This window comes from Ursus americanus, chromosome 2, assembly GCF_024610735.1.
Source record: "Ursus americanus isolate L20-20 chromosome 2, mUrsAme1.1.p, whole genome shotgun sequence".
Lineage (NCBI taxonomy): Eukaryota > Metazoa > Chordata > Mammalia > Carnivora > Ursidae > Ursus > Ursus americanus.
In genome coordinates, this window is record NC_142128.1 from 17,982,622 (window position 1) to 18,003,380 (window position 20,759).

The 20,759-nt window shown below is 46.5% G+C and overlaps 1 protein-coding gene across 7 annotated transcripts in view; it reads right to left on the bottom strand.

The window, feature by feature from the left end:
* Nucleotides 1-20,759, bottom strand: part of KATNIP (katanin interacting protein) — a 183,259-nt gene that overhangs the window by 101,441 nt on the left and 61,059 nt on the right. For 5 of the 7 annotated variants that reach the window (XM_087869345.1, XM_045775225.2, XM_087869360.1 and 2 more), the window contains 2 exons: nt 15,143-15,274; nt 11,045-11,173 (listed from right to left, as the gene is read on the bottom strand). In XM_087869345.1, the coding sequence (XP_087725471.1) occupies nt 11,045-11,173; nt 15,143-15,274 (261 nt within the window). Of the gene's footprint in view, nt 1-11,044; nt 11,174-12,762; nt 13,390-15,142; nt 15,275-20,759 lie in introns of those variants that run through there. The other 2 variants (XM_087869353.1, XM_087869348.1) reach the window with 2 other exon arrangements.

Sequence of the window (20,759 nt, forward strand, 5' to 3'; positions counted from 1 at the left end):
TCACAGTGTGTGCTGGAGGGGCAGGGGTCTTTAGTAGACTTCTCCAGGAATGAAGTGAGTGCCGTTTCCCTCAGCTGTCCCCCAGCCTAGACACACAGACACCTGTGGGGAGCAGCACAGCACCAACACTTTCTACCTAGCTTGCTCCCAGTGTGCCTGCCCCCAAGTTCTCCTGTGGACACGCCCCCTCCAATATGCCCTTGGCTGGAGCCCATCCGAAGTGGTGCCACAAGCTGGCAGTGTGCGAGCAGCCCCATCAGGGGCCAATAACACTAAAAGCAACTCTTGCCCTGGGGAGAGAAGATAACTATATACACCAGTCCAACTGTGGCTCCAGCAGTGGGCTGGGGGCAGACATCTATCTGGTCTGACTGCAAGCTCCACCCACCAACAAAAGCTTCTCAGGGGACAACACAGGGAAAGCACCCTACAGTTCGGTGCTACTGCATCTCTGACTCAACTCAAGCCCAGGGCGGCCCCAGACTGGCCCGCTAATAACATAGGGACCAAACACTGCCCTAAACAGGCAAAGAGAGCCACTGCAGACGACTGGACTGACAGGGACAGTGGCTTAGCTACAACAGCCAGGCACATGCAACACACATAGGAGATACCCCTAGGTTCTGGAGAATGGGACATTGCACTGCAGGCCACCATGGGACCTCTTCTTCATTAGGCCACTACTCTCAAGACCACACAGAGAAAGAAACACAGAGAGTTATACAAAATGAGGAGACAGAAGAACATGTCCCAAATGAAAGAATGGGACAAAATCACAGCAAGGGACCTAAATAAAACAAAGATAAGTTAATATTCCTGATAGAGAATTTAAAGTAATGGTCCTAAATATACTCACTGGACTTAAGAGTGGAAGACTTCAGTGAGATCAAAAAAAGAGACAGAAAACATAAAAACGAACTAATCAGAGAGGAAGGACTTGATAACTTAAATGAAAAATACACTAGAGGAGTGCCTGGGTGGCTCAGATGGTTTAGTGTCTGCCTTCGGCTCAGGTCATGGTCACTGGGTCCTGGGATCAAGCCCCACATCAGGCTCTCTGCTCAGTGGGCAGTCTACTTCTCCATCTCCCTCTGCCTCTCCCCGTGCCCATGTTCCCTCTCTCTCTCTCTCTCTCTCTCTCTCTCTCTCCATCTCTCTGTCTCAAATGAATAAATAAAATCTTAAAAAAAAAAAAGAAAAATACACTAGAAGGAACGAATAGTAGGCTACAGGAAGGAGAACAGATCAGTGATCTGGAGGTCAGAGTAATGGAAAGTAATCAAGCTGAACAGGAGAGAGAAAAAATAGTAATAAAAATGAAAATAGGGGCACCTGGGAGGCTGGGTCAGTTAAGCTGACGACTCTTGATTTCGGCTCAGGTCATGATCTCAGGGTCCTGGGATCAAGTCCCACATTATGCTCCATGGCTAGCCTTAAGCAGGCTTAAGATTCTCTCTCCCCCTCTCCCTCTCCCCGTCTCCACCCCCACTCGTGCGCACTCTTTCTCTAAAAAAAAAAAAGAAAATGAAAATAGGTTAAGGGAACTCAGTGACACCATCAAGCATAATAAATTTTTTTTTAATAGGGATCCCAGAAGAAGGGAAAAAAATTATTTGAAGAAATAAATAGCTGAAAACTTCTTGACTCTAGGGAAGGAAACAGAAACCTAGATCCCCGGGGTACAGAGAGGGCCCAACAAAATCAACTCAATGAGGTTCACATCAAGACACATGGTAATTAAAATAGCAAAAAGTAGTGATAAAGAGAGAATTTTAAAAACAGCAAGAGAAAACAGTCATATACAAGGGAAACCCCAAAAGGCTTCAGTGGATTTCTCAGCAGAGACTTAGTAGGCCAGGAGTGGCACGATACATTCAAAGTGCTCAAAACAAAACAAAACAAAACAAAATCTGCTACCCAGAACACTCTACCCAGCAAGGCTATGATTCATAATAGAAGGATAGATAAAGAGTTTCCCAAATAAAAGTTAAATAAATTCATGACCACAAACCAGCCTTACGAAAAATGTTAAAGGGGAGTCTTTGAGTGGAAAGGAAAGACCGTAAGTAGGAGTCAGAAAAGTAGGAAGCACACAAGCAGTAAAATTAAGTGTATCTATAAAAATCAGTCAAGGGACTCACAAAATAAGAGAACATAAAGTATGATACCATATACCTAAAACGCTGGGGGGAGGAGCGGAGTAAAGAATGGCTTCAAACTTAAGCAACCATCAACTCTATGATACAGACTGTTATATGCATAAGAAGTTACATACAAACCTAATGGTAACCACAGATCAAAAACCAGTAACAGATATACAAAAAATAAAGAGAAAGGAATCCAAGTACATCACTAAAGAAAGCCTGCAGTGAGAGAAGAGAGCAAGAGAAGAAAGGAACAGAGAACTACAAAAACAACGATGGAACTGGGGTGCCTGGGTGGTTCAGGAGGTTAAGCGGCTAACTCTTGATTTCGGCTCAGTTCATGACCTCAGGATCCTGGGATCAAGTCCCACACTGGGCTCTACACTCAACGGGGAGTCTGCTTAAGGATTCTCTCCCTCCCTCTTCCTCTCCCCCTACTTGCTCTCACTCTCTCTCTAAAATAAATAAACTAATCTAAAAAAAATCATAAAACAAGTAATAAAACAGTAATAAGTACATACCTATCAATAATTACTTAGGAGCAAATGCTCCAATCAAAAGACATAGGGTATCAGAGTGGATAAAAAAATAAGACCCATCCATATGCTGCCTACAAGAGACTCATTTCAGACATAAAGACACATGCAGATTGAAAAGAAAGGGATGAAAAAGCATTTATCATGCAAATGGAAGTGAAAAGAAAGCTGGGATAGCAATACTTATATCAGACAAAATAGCTTTAAAACAAAGACTGTGTAACGAGACAAAGAACACTATGTAATCATAAAGGAAACAATCCACCAAGAAGATATAACAATTGTAAATATTTACATAACCAACATAGGAGTACCTAAATACATAAAGCAGGTAATAATAAACATAAAGGAAATAATGAATAGTAATACAATAATAGTAGGGGATTTTAATATCACACTTATGTCAACGGATAGATCTAAACAGAACATCAACAATAAACAGTTGCTTTGAATGATATATTGAGCCAGATGGGCCTAACAGAGATATTCAAAACATTCTATCCTAAAACAGAATACATGCTCTTTTCAAACGCACATGGAAGATTCTCCAGAATAGATCATATATTAGGCCACAAAACAAGTCTCAATTCAAAAAGACTGAAGTCATACCATGCATGTTTTCTGACCATAACGCTATGAAACTAGAAATCAAGCACAAGAAAAAAAACCTGAAAAGAACACAAATACATGGAGGCTAAATAACATACTACTAAATAATGAATGGGCCAACCATGAAATCAAAGATGAAATAGAAAAATACATAGAAACAAATGAAAATGAAAACACAGTGGTCCAAAACCTCTGGGATGCAGCAAAAGCTGTTCTAAGAGGGAAGTTTATAGCAATACAGGCCCGCCTCAAGAAACAAGAAAAAGCTCAAATAAACAACCTAACCTTACACCCAAAGGAACTAGAAAAAAAAACAAACAAAACTCAAAACCAGTAGAAGGAAGGAAATAATAAAGATTAGAACAGAAAAAATGAAATAGAAACTAAAAAAATAACAGAACAGATCAATGAAACCAGAAGGAGCTGGTTCTTTGAAAAGTTCAACAAAACTGATAAACCTAGCCAGACTCATTGAGAGAGAGAGAGAACTCAAACAAAACCAGAAATGAAAGAGAAGAAATAAAAAGTCACCAACAAAACACAAAGGATTGTAAGAGAATATTATGCAAAATGATATGCCCACAAATTGGACTACCTAGAAGAAATGGATAAATTCCTAGAAACATATAACCTCCCAAAACGGAACCAGGAAGAAATAGAAAATTTGAATGGGCTGATTACCAGCAATGAAATTGAATCAGTAATCAAAAATCTCCCAACAGACGAAAGTCCAGGATCAGACGGTTTTACAGGTAAATTCCACCACACATTTAAAGAAGAGTTAATACCTATTCTTCTCAAACTATTCCAAAAAATAGAAGAGGCAAGAAAACTTACAAATTCATTCTATGAGGCCAGTATTATCCTGACACCAAAACCAGATAAAGACACTACAAAAAAAGAGAATTACAGGCCAATGTCACTGATGAACACAGATGCAAAAATCCTCAACAACATACCAGCAAATCGAAACCAACAATACATTAAAGAAATCATTCACCATGATCAAGTGGGATTTCCTCTGGGCTGCAAGGGTGGTTCAATATTTGCAAAACAATCAATGTGATATACCACATCAACAAGGATAAAAACCATATGGTCATTTCAATTGATGCATAAAAAGCATTTGACAAAGTACAATACCCATTCATGATAAAAACCATCAACAAAGTAGGTTTAGTGGAAACATACCTCAACATAATAAAAGCCATATATGAAAAACCCACGGCTAACATCATACTGAGATGAAAAACTCAAAGCTTTCCGTGAGGTCAGGATCAAGACAAGGAAACTATAGAGAGAGAATGTCCACTCTCAGCACTTTTATTCAACATAGTTCTGGAAGTCCTAGCCACAGCAATGAGACAAGAAAAAGAAATAAAAGGCATCTAAATAGGCAAGGAAGAAGTCAAACTTACACTATTTGCAGACAACATGATACTATATATAGAAATCTCTAAAGACTGCACTAAACAACTACAAGAACTGATAAATGAGTTCAGTAAAATTGCAGGATACAAAATCAACGTACAGAAATCCGTTGCATTTCTATACACTAATAACGAGGTAACAGAAGGAGAAATTAACAGTCCAATTTACAATTGCACCAAAAAGGGGTGCCTGGGTGGCTCAGTCAATTAAAATGTCTGCCTTCGGCTCAGGCCATGATCCTAGGGTCCTGGGATTGAGCCCCACATCAGGCTCCCTGCTCAGTGGGGAGCCTGCTACTCCCTCTGCCTCTGCTGCTCCACCTACTTGGCTTGTTTCTCTTGCTCTCGCTCGCTCTCTCTGTCAAAATAAATAAATAAATAAATAAAAATAAAAATCTTAAAAAATAAATATCTTAAATAAATAAAATCTTAAAAAAAAAAAACCAATCGCACCAGAAAAAATAAAATACCGAGGAATAAACTTAAACAAGGAGGTGAAAGATCTGTACTCTGAAAACTACACAATATTGATGAAAGAAATTAAAGATAACACAAACAAATGGAAAGGTATTCTATGCTCATGGATTGGAAGAACAAACATTGTTAAAATGTCTATTCTACCCCCAAAGCAATCTACAGATTTAACACAATCCCTACCAAAATGCCAACAGCATTTTTCACAGAAATAGAACAAATAATCGTAAAATTTGTGTGCAACTACAAAAGATCCCACATAGCCAAAGCAATCTTGAAAAGGAAGAAGAAAACTGGAGGTATCCCATTCCCAGATTTCCAGGTATACTACAAAGCTGTAGTAATCAAAACAGTATGGTACTGGCACAAAAACAGACACATGGATCAATGAAACAGAACAGAGGGCCCAGAAATAAACCCACAGTTATATGGTCAATTAATCTTTAACAAAGGAGGCAAGAATATGCAATGGGCAAAAGACAGTCTCCAACAAATGCATGGGAAAACTGGACAGTAACATGCAGAAGAATGAAACTGGACCATTTTCTTACACCACCCACAAAAATAAACTCAAAAAGGATAAAGGACCTAAATGTGAGACCTGAAACCATAAAAATCCTAAAAGAGAGCACAGGCAGTAATACCTCTGACATTGGCCATAGCAACATTTTTCTAGATAAGCCTCCTGAGGCAAGGGAAACAAAAGCGAAAATAACCTACTGGGACCACATTAAGATAAAAAGCTTCTGGGGTGCCTAGGTGTCTCAGTTAGTTAAGCATTGGACTCTTGATTTCAGCTCAGGTCATGGTCTCAGAGTCCTGGGATCAAGCCCTGCCTCCAGCTCCCCACCGAGCGGTGAGTCTGCTTGTCTTCCTCTCCCTCTGCCCGTCCCCCACTCTTTCTCTCTCAATTAAATAAATAAATCTTTTTTCAAAAAAATGAAAAGCTTCTGCACACCAAAGAAAACAATCAGCAAAACGAAAAGACAATGTACTGAATGGGAGAAGATATTTGCAAGGGTTAGTATCCAAAATGTAAACCACTTACACAACACCATAAAAAACCAAATGATCCAATTAAAAAATGGGCAGAAGACACGGACAGACATTTCTCCATAGAAGACTTCCAGATGGCCAACAGGCGCATGAAAAGACGCTCAACATGACTCATCATCAGGGAAATGTAAATCAAAACCACAATGAGAGATCACTTCATGTCAGAATGGCTAATATAAAAAACACAAGAAACAACAGGTGTTGACAAGGATGTGGAGAAAAAGGAACCCTCGTGCACTAGGAACTGCAAACTGGTACAACCAGTATGGAGGTTCCTCAAAAAACTAAAGATAGAATTACCATTATGATCTACTAATTCCGCTATTGGGTATTTACCCAAAGAATATGAAAACACTCATTCGAAAAGATACATGCACCCCCGTGTTTACTACAGCATTATTTATAACAGCCAAATTATGGAGGCAGCCCAAGTGTACGATGCTAGATGGCTAAAGACGTTGTGGCATACACACACACACACACACACACACACACGGCAGCCCAAGTGTACGATGATAGATGGTTAAAGACGTTGTGGCATACACACACACACACACACACACACACACACACGGCAGCCCAAGTGTACGATGATAGATGGTTAAAGACGTTGTGGCATACACACACACACACACACACACACACACACAAACACACACAACGGACTATTATTCAGCCATAAAAAGGAATGAAATCCTATCATTTGCAACAACGTAGATGGAGCTAGAGAGTATTACGCTAAGCAAAATAAGTCCGCGAAAGACAAATACCCTATGATTTCACTCATATGTGGAATTTAAGAAAAAAACAAAGAAAAAAAAAAAAGAAAGAGAAAGAGACAAACCAGAAGCTGACTCTCAACTATAGAGAAAAACAGCTGGTCACCAGGGGAGGGGGGGTTGGGGGAAATAGGTGATGGGGATTAAGAGCACATTATCATGCTGGGCTCTGAGTCATGTACAGAATTGCTGAATCATCATATTGTACACCTGATACTAATATAACACTGCATTTAGCTATACTGGAATTAAAATAAAATACAGCAGCAATAATGATGACCCCAGCACGACACAAGGCCAGCCAACGGGATGCATCTGTGAGCTGAGGCTGGACCTTGAAGTCGGGGGTCCAGGACCTCCCCATTGGCCACACCCACTTCTATTCATCATTGTATTTCTACTCTAATCTTGAAATCCAGCTTAATTTTTTCAAGTCATATCTAATAAATCCTCTCCTATATGCCCCTATTTTCTCTTTTTTTCCAGTTTGAAACATATTTTGAATGTGACTAAAGTGAGAAAAACCAAATATGAAGGATTCATATTCATTTTCTTAACAATGCTTTAATAACACAAAATTACTTCTCTATTTACCTAAAATTCACCTCTTTAAACAGTCAAAAATCTAAATAAAATAATTTTCTATGAAAATATTTCTAGGGGTGCCTGGGTGGCTCAGTTGGTTAAGCGTCTGCCTTTGGCTCAGGTCATGATTCCAGGGTCCTGGGATTGAGCCCTGTTTCGGGCTCCCTGCTCAGTGGGGAGCCTGCTTCTCCCTTGCCCTCTGCCCCCCCACCCTACTTGTGCTCTCTCTCTCTCTCTCATGTGTGTACACTCTTTCTCTCTGTCAAATAAATAAATAAAATCTTTAAAAAGAGAAAGAAGGAAAGGAAAAGGAAAGGAAAGGGAAGAAAAGAAAGAAAAAAGAAAAGAAAGGAAGGAGAAAGAAAGAAAGAAAGAAAGAAAGAAAGAAAGAAAGAAAGAAAGAAAGAAAAAGAAAATATTTCTAAAATACATTAGAACTTTCTTGTCTCCTTAAAACATAATTTAGTCTTTCCTTGATATTAATGGTCAATGTTCTGGATAGAAATTGATCTGTAATAGAGGAGATGCCGTCAGGAGCTATTATGGTTTTGTGTCTTTCATTTATTATTTTAAGTAATATCCTCTGTCACCAGAGTTTCTGGAAGTACAGGATATGGTTTTGAAGACAAGGGTGGCGCTCCGTCCCATTCCTTTCTGGCTTTTGTGAACCTCCTGGATTTTTGTTGTTGTTTTGTTTTTTACTTTACAGTTATCTTACGTTTGTATGATGAAGAAGAGATTCTAACTTGGAATTTTAAGATTCCTTTCTTTTATAGTCCCCAGATCTAACCCACAAAGTCCAAATTATCTCCACAACTTTCCTTCCATGTGCGGTAAACTGAAATCTTCAGTGATTCAGAATGACTGGGAGTTCCTACGTTAAACACTGTGCTATCTCCTATATACAAATTCTGTAAGCTTAAACGTGAGATCTAAAACATGTATTTCAAACAAATATCCTAAGTGATTCTTGTGCATATCAAATTTTGAGCTCCACAGCTCTGTCTTTTCTAAAAAATGTGGTTCTCAAACACTGCTGCAAAATATAGTCACATATTTTGGTGCTTAAAAAAACAACAACAAAAACGTGCCCAAGCACAAACCCAGGATCAGAGTCTGAGCTTCTAGAAGGTAGGACCTGTGCATTTGTGTTTATTTTATTTAGGTAGCTTTTACTTTGCCATGTTCTGTTTATTGCAGACTTCGTATGCTGTTTGCAGGAAACAACAGAGAGAGATCCCACGTACCTTTCACCCAGTTTCCCCCATGGTAACATCTTGCATAATTAAAGTACAGTAGCACAATCGGGAAACTGACATCAATACAATCCTACTAAGTAAGCTTTTTCAACTGGCTCTCTTTTTAAACTTTTCTCTATCTTTCTTTGCTGATGCTTAGCTCTGTTGAAGCAGAGTATCTCCTCCTTCACGTGCTAGCTTTTTATTTTTATTTATTTATTTTTTTAAAAGATTTTATTTATTTATTTGACAGAGATAGAGACAGCCAGTGAGAGAGGGAACACAAGCAGGGGGAGTGGGAGAGGAAGAAGCAGGCTCATAGCGGAGGAGCCTGATGTGGGGCTCGATCCCATAACGCCGGGATCACGCCCTGAGCCGAAGGCAGACGCTTAACCGCTGTGCCACCCAGGTGCCCCAACGTGCTAGCTTTTTAAAAAAAGAAACTTATATTACTCTGGGAAACAAACTGAGGGCTTCAGAGGGGATGGGGGTGGGGGAATGGGATAGGCTGGTGATGGGTAGTAAGGAGGGCACGTATTGCATGGTGCACTGGGTGTTATACGCAACTAATGAATCATCGAACTTTATTTTTTTATTTATTTTTTTTAAAGATTTTATTTATTTATGTGACAGAGAGAGACAGCCAGTGAGAGAGGGAACACAGCAGGGGAGTGGGAGAGGAAGAAGCAGGCTCCCAGCGGAGGAGCCCGATGTGGGGCTTGATCCCGGAATGCCGGGATCACGCCCTGAGCCGAAGGCAGGTGCTTAACGACTGCGCTACCCAGGCGCCCCTGAATCATCGAACTTTACATCAATAACCAGGGATGTACTGTATGGTGGCTAACATAATAAAAAAACATTTAAAAAAAAAAGGTAAAACCCACAGAAAACATATTGGAATAATATAATGGAAGGGTATAACGAATACCCCAAAACCCTTCACCTATATTCACCAGTTATTCACCAATTCTCGGAAGACCTGAGAACGAGGACCTTCTCTTACATAAACACAAAATAATCATCAAATTCAGGAACTTTAACATTGATACAATATTGTTACCAAATATAGTGAATTTTCAAATTTGTTAATTTCCCCAAACCATCCTTACACTTAGGGCAATTACCACTCCGACACCTCCCTGCCCCCGGCAAGGATCTCATGTGGCCTAACTGTGGTATCTTGTTAGCCTCTTTTATCTGGAAAACGCTTTTCATGCCACTGATAGTTTTGAAGCCCCCAGGCTAGCTGTTTTGCAGACAGTCCCTCAATTTGGCTTTGTCTGGTTGTTTCCTCATTGGATTTCATTTTTGAAAAACATTTTTTCATCCATGTTTGCAGCTATGGGTTCACTGAGGAGAGCTCTTCTGGATCCTAAGCATCACTGATAGACGGCCACCTCTCAGCACCCCGCTTCCAGGCAGCACATCAATCATATTCAGAGGACTGTGCCCCTACAGAGAACTAGGTACTCTGGGGAGCGGGGAGCAAAAGCAGCTCGGCGTAATTCCCAGCCTATGATCGTTAATTGCAAGGAGTAAGGAAGGAGTCATGGGGTCTGGGTTTCCAGTCTGGGTTCTTCTGAAGCCTGGGTGAGCCACATCCTTCCTCTACTCCTCAGTTTCCCCAAACTACAAAATGAGAATGAAAATACCTAGCACTTGGGAGCCTGGGTGGCTCAGTCGGTTTAGCATCTGACTTTGGCTCAGGTCATGATCCCAGGGTCCTGGGATCGAGTCTCACATGGGGCTCCCTGCTCAGCAGGGAGTCTGCTTCTTCCCCTCTCTCTCCCCCTTCCCCCTGCTCGTGTTCTCTCACGCTCTCTCTCTTTCTCAAATAAATAAGCAAATGTTTAAAAACAAAAAAAGGAAAATACCTAGCGTTTAACTCACAAGGTTAATGCAGGAATGGATGTAACATACTCAATACAGTGACCAGCACTTAGTAAGTGTTCATTTAATATGAGCTACCACTACCTTTAAAAAAAATAGCACCAAGTCAAATCTCACATGTATTGTTTTAAATCTAGTGGGTGGGTCCAAGGTGTTTGTGAAAGCCAAACCCTGCTGTGACCTGAGCCATCTTCCCAGGTGTAGACGAAGATGCTCTCGTGGGGCCCACCCTCCAGCCCAGCTGCTTGGCTCTGGTAGAGACCCTGGCCCTTCGTGGGGTTATGAGGCTGAAATCCATCTTACCATCACATCCTGAATAGTTAAGAGAATCCTTTCTTTGTCTGAATTGCTTGCAGGGTCAGGGCATCCGTGGGCATCCAGAAGGGAGAAATGAAAATCACAGGGCGTGGTGTCGGCAGAAGACTTGGTACCCTAGGGACAGGCAGAGAGAATGGGCGTGGGAAAAGCAACTCACGTCCCTGAAGCCATGCTGGGTCCCTCGTCCTCTCTGTTGGTCTCCATGCCTCCCATCTCCCTCCTTACCTCCTCCTCATTCTCTGCTCCCGCTCCCAAAGCTGATCTGGTCAAACTCATCCCTGCCTCACCCACACCACTGCAGGCCCAAAGAAAGTAAGTAGACTGGGATTCAAACTCGGGCCACCAACCATCTGAACACTGGCCCAGTGAGGCCCGAGTGAGGACCGGTGTGCAGGTATGGCCAACACATCTTGTTGAATAAAAAAGGTGGGGTTATCAAATAGGATGGATGGTATATAATCCCATCTATGGGAAAATAACAATAAAAAAATAAAGGAGGGGCACCTGGGTGGCTCCATCGGTTAAATGTCTGACTCTTGGTTTCGGCTCAGGCCACGATCTCAGGGTCGTGGTATCGAGCCCTGCGTCAGACTCCAAGCTCAGTGCTGAGTCTGCTTGCGATTCTCTTGCCCCCATTCCCTCTGTCCCTCCCCCGCTCAGATAAATACAATCTTAAAAAAAATCAAGGAAAAACCAGTACTCACGGGGAAGTTATTTATATGGTCATCTAAAACACAAGTACCCAAGCAGTGGGATGGCCCTAAAAATGACCCTTCCTTTTTTAAGCCTCACCATTGAAATTACTGAAGGGGGACTGAAGGGGGACCGAAGGGATTTGCTGGAGGGCCCTGCTGGAGACCGGTGGGCTGGGCTGCTCCACGGGGGGGCGGGGTGGCCAGCGATGGCACAAGAGACTCTCCGCCGTACCCACAGGTGGGTGAGCCGTCATGGCCTCGGCAGAGTCCACACAGGGCGGAGCTGCTGGGGGCACACAGCTTGTGACAGGGGTTTAGTTGTTTCTATGTGTCAGCCAGTCCAACGACTTGAAAACACTGAGCTGTCATTGTGGGCAAATAACCAGTTCACCCTACTGCAAGGTCCACACAATGGAGGGAAAACTCAGAGCCGATAACTACACTCGGGCACTACCACTCACTGGGAATGGGCCAGGGCTGGAACATTCCAGATCCACCACCTCCTCTTGGATATGATCTCCACACACATATAATGAGTATAAGAAATCTTTATTCTGGATGGATATACCCATCTATGATCTCTGGGGCAGTGGGATTATGAAAAGACTTTTATTTTCTTTGTTATCAGTTGAATTCTTTATATAGACTATGCATTATCGGGGAAAAAAAGACATCTTACTAATAGAAAAGAGTGTGCACTTTGTTTCATTCCTGATACATAAATGGAGCCTTATTATCCACTGTAACACAAAGCCCAACATGACTGAGACCTGGTTCTTTGGCAGAACTCTTTGGAAAGAGGCGTCCTCTTTTCATTGGAGTTCCTAAGCTGCTCGAAACCCTATGGTGGCCTCCCCTCTGACTCAAAGTAGAAACCCTCGTCTACTACAGCCTCAAAGCCCTGGGCCATCTGAGCCTTGGCCTCACCTCTTTTACTTGCCTGCTTGCTCACCCAGCTCCCAGACGCACTGGCGTCCCCCCTGTGCCCCTGCCTCAGGGCCTCCGCACCTGCTGCTTCTGTGCCTGGCACGCTCTTCTCCACCTGGCTCACTCCCTGGCTTTCTGGAGAACTGCTCACAGAGCGCCTCACCGATGAGAAGCCCTGCCCATCTTTCTCCAGCCGTTTGCCGTTTCTCTGATAAGCCCTATCGCCTGCTGGCATATGATACGTTGTTTATTATCTGTTTTATCTTCAGTGTATAGAATGGTGCCTGGGATCTGGAGCGGGGACCGTGGCCCATGCAGTGCACACACCTGTCTCCGGGGGCGGCCGCTCCTCAGCTCCAGCCACGGCTGCCGCGTAAGGATGGGGCTCCGAAATGTTCGGATTTTTCAAGACAAGCCCCAAATTCACATTGTTACATGGAATCTCCTGATTCTTAAATGTCAGCTAGTTATTCTTTCAAAAGCCCCGTGCACGTCAATGGGCTGGAGGCCAACGGAGCGTGTCTGCGGCATGCCGGTCTGTGAACTCAGAGCCGCCAAGAAATTGAAGATCGCTAAGGGTATGATTGAAGGCGGACAGGCTGGTGTGTTTCAACAGTGAAGGTCAGATGAAAAGTACACACGCAGGCACGCATTTCCTTTTGCTCCATGTCAGAGCTGCACTTGCAAACAGTGTGATGGGGCTGAGTATATTTAGCCACACGCCTCTCTCTCTCTCTCTCTCTCTCTTTCTCTCTAGTTCAGATTGTATTTCTTACGGCTTCTGCCTTGGCCGAAAACTGGCATCACCATTTTACTCTTTCACTTAGCAGGAAAATAACTCCAAGGGGAAATTGACTGTGAAGCCTTACGGAGTGCCCCCTCAAGATGAGGAGGAAAAGGGAAGAAAGAAACACAATCAGGCACTCACGGTGGAGAAAATGAAGTGCCGGCAGAGCAGGGCAATGCAGATTCCGAGCACGCGCGCGCAGGATGCTAATGGAAGCTTTAATAGCTCGTGAGGGGCAGGCTGTCTGGTGCTGCGGGGAGCCTGGGAGCTTGCAAAGGAAGCACTATATGTTCATTTAACGGGCGGGTACCAAATGGCCAAAGGAGAAGAAGGAACTACCCCACTGCCGGCGTGAAGGGCGTGCATGGTCTCTGATGGGGGGCGTGGCTGGGACTGTAACAGACGGAACTTGGCTCCAGACCAGCCTCCCAAATGGAGAGAGACTGACGGCTGTTTACACAGACATGTGTTCAGATCTTGAGCAGGGACCGTTCTGTTGATTCAGAAGCGTGTGTGTGCGTGTGTGTTGTGTGTGTGTGTGTATGTGTGTGTTGTGTGGGAGGTGGGTGTTAAAGGCAGTAAAGTCCACACCACAATTTTGCCTACTGTAAAATCCCATTTCTAGGGACTGGGTAGGAAACAAGGTCATTGGGTTATTTTATTTAAAAAAAAAAGGGCTTTCTTTCTTTCTTTTCTTTTTTTTCCAGGAAGACAGAATTTCCAATTTACTTTCAGACTTTTGTGGCCAGGATGCGAAACAAAGTGACCCTTTGCTCCTTACCTGTCCTTCCTTTATGCACCAAGAAGGACATACAGACAGGCAACACCACAGAGGAACGTTGCCTGGACACTATTCCCATGGCTTTTATGAGTCACGTGCATTTCTTAAAGGTGGGTTTTTGGTACAGAAGCAGCACACAGAAGCAAGATTTTGTTCTCTGAGGGAGCCTGCTGAGTCTGCAGCCCAGGCCCACAGGGTAACATGCACCCGGCGAAATGGGGCAGGGGTTGGCTTAGGGGCCTTTGTCCTGCTGCCTCCCGATAACTTTGCTTCTACATAACCATGGAGACATCTACACGCTCATTCTACATATAAAAGCAATGCCCTTGGGATAAAATCCAACCACCCAAGCTCACCCCTCACCAGGCTCATTGTGCACCTCCTGGTCTGCTCCACTGCCCCTCCAGCTTCACATCCCACACTGCCCCTGGGGCTCACATTGGGCCTGCACTCTGCTCCTTCAACAAGTCCAGCCTCCCGGCATCTATACGTGCTGTTCCCTCTGCCTGCAATGCTTTTCCCATCACGTTCCAACTGAGTATCAGCTCTGCCCGCCTCCCCTCCCCTCTCACCCAGCTTTTAGGACCCTCGCAAATGTCACTTCCTCTAGGAAGCCTCCCTGGATACCCTCTCTCCTGGGCCCACCAGGCTTTGCCCCAGCTCTCAGCTCCCTCTTGAGGTAGAAGGATCGTATGCCATTGCCTCTCTGGGGTCAGACACCAGCCTTAACGACACCTGGACTCCGGGGACCTAGTAGAGCATCTAGCCCGTGGTCTGGGTGCTCACTACAGTGTGGGAGATGAACGTCAGAGTGAAAGAACTCAGGGGTATCAGGAAGGAAGGTCGCAACGCGCCCCGAGAGCCACTGTAGCACAAGCTGAAGCCAGTTCTACCTGTGGACGGTCCCTGGAAGCACCCTGTGCCTTGCTGGTCTCATCGCCACATGCCTCAAAATCTTCCGAATAGTCCAGAGGAGGCTCGATGTGGAGCCGCGGGCCAGCTTCCGTTCTGATCTGCACCGATTTCTAGACAGAAGGAGACTGTTTCAGACGTGATGGAATGAGCATCTTGATTCCTCTGAGGGGTGAGCACCTTAGTGGGCTGACCGCAGGGTGGCATGTCCGCCTCCCCCAAAAGTCCGGTCCCACCACCTCTGCTCAAAAGTCTTTACTGCTTCCTACTGCACAAAGCACGTTCAGTAGAATTTTTTTTAAAGCAACTTTTTGGGTTGAAATACCTTATTGGTAGAATTTTAGTGGTTGACAAACTTCCCCAAATTGGCTTTGTGATCCAACAAGTTTAGGAGGCCCTGGGTTTCTTTTCTCCCTCAGGACTTCTCAGGGCTGGGGCCATAAGCGAGGCACCCCATTTAAGAGGGGGTCCGTCGTGGGTGTTCTGTATGTGCACGAGTCCAAGAGCGAGGGCCTCCTTAAACTTTCTGCTCTGGGCCTCGCTCTAGGGAGGCCCGGCTCCTGAGAGAAGGAAGAGGTCAGCCAAGCCATGTGTACTGAATGTCTTACTCCTCCGAGGGACAGGGATTTAGACCCTGCCTTTCCCCTCATGTCCTGGGTTAGAACCCTCCACCCCTCTAAGACTTCATGTCCCCACAAGCTTGATGAACTTAGCTGTTATCTCGATGATGAAGGACACTGTGCCGAGCCTTAGTGTCCTGCAGGCCTCTCCCTCGTTAGGACTGAACACCCTTCTCATCCACAGTCACACCGCACCCCCCACCCCCACCAGCGCTGTCACACTAGTGTCACTCCTAGTGCGAAGAATAAATGTGCCCGGCCTCAGCTACAGTGGCCCTGGGGGAGAAAAGAGGGAAATTAAGGAATTTCCTGAGACTATCGAACACTCAAAAAAGTAGGCAGAGACGTGGCTGTAGATCATTCAAGAAAAAGATCTTGGCAAGAAAAAGTAAAGAAAAAGAGAAGCTGGAAAAGGCAAGTAGGGAGCCCCCTGTCAGAGAACAGGCAGGAGGCAGAGGGGCAGAAGGAAGGTGCTTGGGACACTTATCCTTGCCTAGGGCCATCCGTCACTTGACGATGCCCCCCATGCTCTGACTCCCAAGTGTGGCCTCGCTGCCTCCCAGGCTGTGTCGGCTTGCTCCCAGAGCACTGCTCATGGCGGAAGCAGCGGGTATGGAGGGGAAGCAGTACACGGAATACCGAAAACCTGGGGCTTCCTGGCCAGGAGACTCCTTAGAGCTTCCTTGCCTTGGGCCAGGATGAAGCTGTAAGGGCTCTGAAGTTCATTTCCAAGACGGATTTCCTACCATAACTCTGGGAAGGGCAGGCTCCCCCCTCCTCCTCAGGAACCATTTAATAGTGCCCAAATGCTGACATGAGAGAGACATAGAAAGAGGGAGAGACAGACTGAGAGAGAAAGAGACAGACAGAGAGAAGGAAGGAGGGCAGGAAAGGTGGGGGGAGGCAGAGTAGAGGGGGAAGGGCACCGAGGGAGGGGTACCAGGTATGGGCCACAGCCTGGCCCCTCCATATTTCTCTGTTCCTTTATCTAGAAAGGGAAGGCTTGGACTAGGACCTCACTACTCCACGTACAGCCGGTCCGTGCACCAGCAGCCTCGGCTTCTCCCGGGGAATTTGCGAGAAATGCTGAATTTCAAGCCCCATCTTAGAGCTAGGAATCAGCATCTGCATTTTCACAGGAGCCCAGGTGACTTACACACATAGTTTGAGTAGCATGAGCATAAGTCTTGCGGTGGGGGCTGCTGTTTCCACCTGTCCCACATGCACTCCCCTGTCTTTGGGCAAAAGCACACTGATTTCCTTTTGGGAAATCCTCTTCCTCCCCACCCCCAATCCAAGTGTTCATGTGGAACTGAGTCCATGGGTGGCTGGAGCCTAGGACAGACCCAGCCGATCTGAGCACTAGATACTGCTGACTCGGAGTGACTAGGTGATTGGTTCAGGGGAGCCAAAGAGGTGCGATAGCACGGTGACAGAATGTAGGGTGGAGCTGATGGTGGCCAGCTTGGTACCACACAGAGCAGCATGGGGAAAAGCAGAGCTGAGAGATGGAGAACAGCCCTCCTACACTGTCCAAGCACCTGGATCCAGCCATACCTGAACTGGGCCTTCCCACGGGCAAGTGAAAGAGCTGGCATTAATGCAGCTCTGCTGGTCTGATCTGAATGATAAACATGAGAAAGACCTCCAGGGTTCAAGGAGGAGAGCCCAGGTATGGCTCTCTCCACTGTCGCTTTCCCATCCTCCCCCTTCCCCAGAAGTGCCCCTCTCCCTTCCTAGGAGCTTGGCACAACTGCTCGCCTTGCCCAAAGGTCGGAGATGGGTTTGCGGTAGGCATTAGGGCACTTAATCAGCAAGTCCTTACTGAATCCTGCCTTCACACAAGGTTCTGGAAGCATGTCAAGATAGCAAAAAAATGTAACCACCGATGGCCTGGCCTTAGGGAGTTCACACAGCACACACAACAAAAGAACGTGTTTAGGAAGCAACATTTGACAAAATTAACGTGGTCCAGAAAGCGTTTTAAATGCTGAGTGGGTGCTGGAGAGGGGAATAAATAGTCTTCCATCTGGCCTGCTCTCCCACCCCAGCCCCAGGGAGGTGCCTCTGCCACCACTGGAGGAGATGGGGAGCCGCTGCACCCACATGAAGACGCCCACCTCCCAATAGGAGCACGAGGCTGGCAGGTTCCAACCCAGCCCCCAGGAGGTGCCCGCTCCCTGCCTCCCACCTTCCCATGCTTGCAAGGATGATGCCCGAGCTCCTGGCGGGCTCCCCGCTTGGCATGCTGCTTTGCCCAGAGTGGGTGTTTGTAAGTGGCTGCTCTCTCCTGCCCACTTGCAGCGCCCAGACCTGGGCAGACCCCTGCAGGATCATCCACATACCAGGACAGGATTTAAAAGTCCTGATCCCCGAACACCCTTGTTCCAGTTTGCCAGCCCAAGGCCAGCTTTTGTCCTCAGCCACACTCAGCCCAAGGCCATGCCCAGAGTTATCTGTGTGTATCTGCCGCCCCCTTAGCAAAGTGTTCTAAGAGATGTGCACTCAAGCTACTGTTGATTAGAAAGATCAAGGCTAAGGGTTGCCCTGTATGGTTGTTCAGGTTGTGCAGTATGTAACTGGCTCCCTCTAGAGGTAGGAGAGCTCTGAAGACACTGACAGGCAGGTTTGGGGTGGGGAGTAAATCTGCCTTATTTGACATGTTCTTCCCGGATTTGTCTGATCTCTTACAAATAGTAGCACTCGACACTCTGACAGTTTGCGTCATGCAAGGTCGCTGTAAAAGCCGATGCTTTATGGGTTGTTTCATTTATTGTCCTCATGGCAGGGGTTTTCAAAACTCAGAAATGGGAAAACAAAAGAAAGGGCTTCACATTTGTACTTGTGAGCATTCCTGGGGGTGCTTTAGCTGCCTTGCCCACAACAGGAAACCGGATACAGCAGTAGAGCGAGAGCAAAGTCTTTGCTTTAAATTGCAATGAACTTGCTTTCCGGGCCTTTAAGGAAAGCCCACCCCACAGTAAATTGCTGAAAGGCCAATCCCTTCACTACCAATTTAATGCTAAGAGCCGATGACGTTCATCAAATCTGACAGCATTTTGGTAAACGACAGCTCTGTTGATTAGGCCGCTGTCCACCCAAGTATTACAAGGCTGAGGAAGCCATATATCTTAATCCACTGATAGCAGGAGGAAGATCTGAGGCTGAGAAGTGGTGGGGGATAAAGGACAGTACCAACAAGAGCCCATTTATCACCTCCAGACCAGTCCACAGTGCAGGCGGCAGCTCGGAAGCCAACAGAGCGCCACCATCCGCCTCCTTAGCTCTCCCACAATCGGGGAGTCCCAGGAAGGGTTTTCCAGGTGCAGCAGTCAGGCTCTGGGACAGTGTCCGGATGACTCTGTGACCCTCCGGCAGAGGGATCCTTGGGCCTGAGGCAGCCCCTTCCACCAGGGGGGCTTCTACCCAAAAGTACTTCCAAGTTGCTGGGCAAGACCCAAAAGTACTTCCAAGTTGCTGGGCAAGACCCTAAGAAGGGAGCTTATTCTTCTGGAAGAGGTGAAGGTATTGGTCCCGGGCACTGGGAAGGGGACATGTGACCTGAGGGAATTTAGGGCAACACTCAGAAAAAGTGGGAAGCCAGCCAGCTGAAGAGTGCAGGGAGGCCATGGCGAGGGAGCAGTGCTGGCCAGGGGTGGGCTGGGACTTCGGGGCTCCCTGGGCACTGTGACCTCTGTGTCCCCTGCTGACCCGGCCATAGTCAGTGTCAAAACACCAAGTGCCTGTGTGGCCCCCAGCTGTCCCTCCTGCTAGGCACAGCCACATAGGAGCAACCCCAGGACTGGGACCGCCCTGTGGAACCACTCCTGATAGAGTGGCTTTTGAGAACTGGCCACCACTGGCCACTGGGGATTCTGCACCTTGGCCACTGCCTACCTCTGGCTGCCTCCAAGGACAGTGGAGTCCACCCAAAAGGGTGAGGTCTAGATTGCCTTCTCTTCCATCCTATGCACCCCAAAACCGTCCCTGTGTACTTTCTACCAGGGAGAAACTCTGTACTTAGCTCAACTTCTTGGGGTCAAAAGAAACCCAATCAGTCCCTCTTCCCCCTGGCAACAGTACAAGTCGTACATTGGGTCTCTCTACTGTCCTGGATGAGAGCTGGCAGCTAGAGGCCCTGCTTGAGGAACAGCTCCGGGGCAGGCAGGCTTTTCACTTCTGGTCACAGCCTAGCAAGGCAGAAGCAGGCATCTGGTCCAGGCTGACCAACTGGGAGATTCAGATGGTCTCTCTCCTGGACAGTTTCCACAAACGAATACTGAAAAGACCAGGGGGATGACACCATGGGATGGGTCGAGGAAGCCGAGACAATCAGGGGACTCTGAGGGCCAGGGACAGAGCTGCGAGGTGGAGACCAGGGGCAAAGAGACACAGGCTGCGTTAGGCTTACAGGGGGAGCCCTACTTCAAAGTCTCCTGCCTGGTCCTCCTACAGCCAGTTGGCCCTATGGTCATCCTTCGGCATGCAGCCCCTGGGGATCTTTTTGAAACGTGAGGCCAAACACGTAACTCTCCTATGAAAAACCCTCCAGAAGATTCCTCACATCTAAAATGAAATCCAAACTTCCTCCTGGGGGCTTCCGGGCACTGTGTGAGCCGCCCCCTCCCACCTGTGACCCCTAACCCCCACACTCACCCCCTCCATCCCTATACACTGGCCACCCCAGGGACCCTTCAGCCTGACCCTGCTTCCTGCTGCCCCCGCTGTGCCCTCTGCTGGGAGACTCCCGTCAGACCTCCCTGGGGTTAGTTCTGCTCTTCCTCAGCTGTCAGGTCAACGTGGCCCCCGGGGAAGCCTTTGCTGCCCACCCTCTCTAGAGCGGCTCTCCCCCAGACCCTCCCCACCCACCCCCCAGCAAGCATGAGCTCCAGGCGAACAGGGCCCGGCCTGCCTCACTCACGGTGCTGACCCCGGCGCCTACAAGCGTCATGCAGGTGCTCAGTGGAGGGCACAGAGT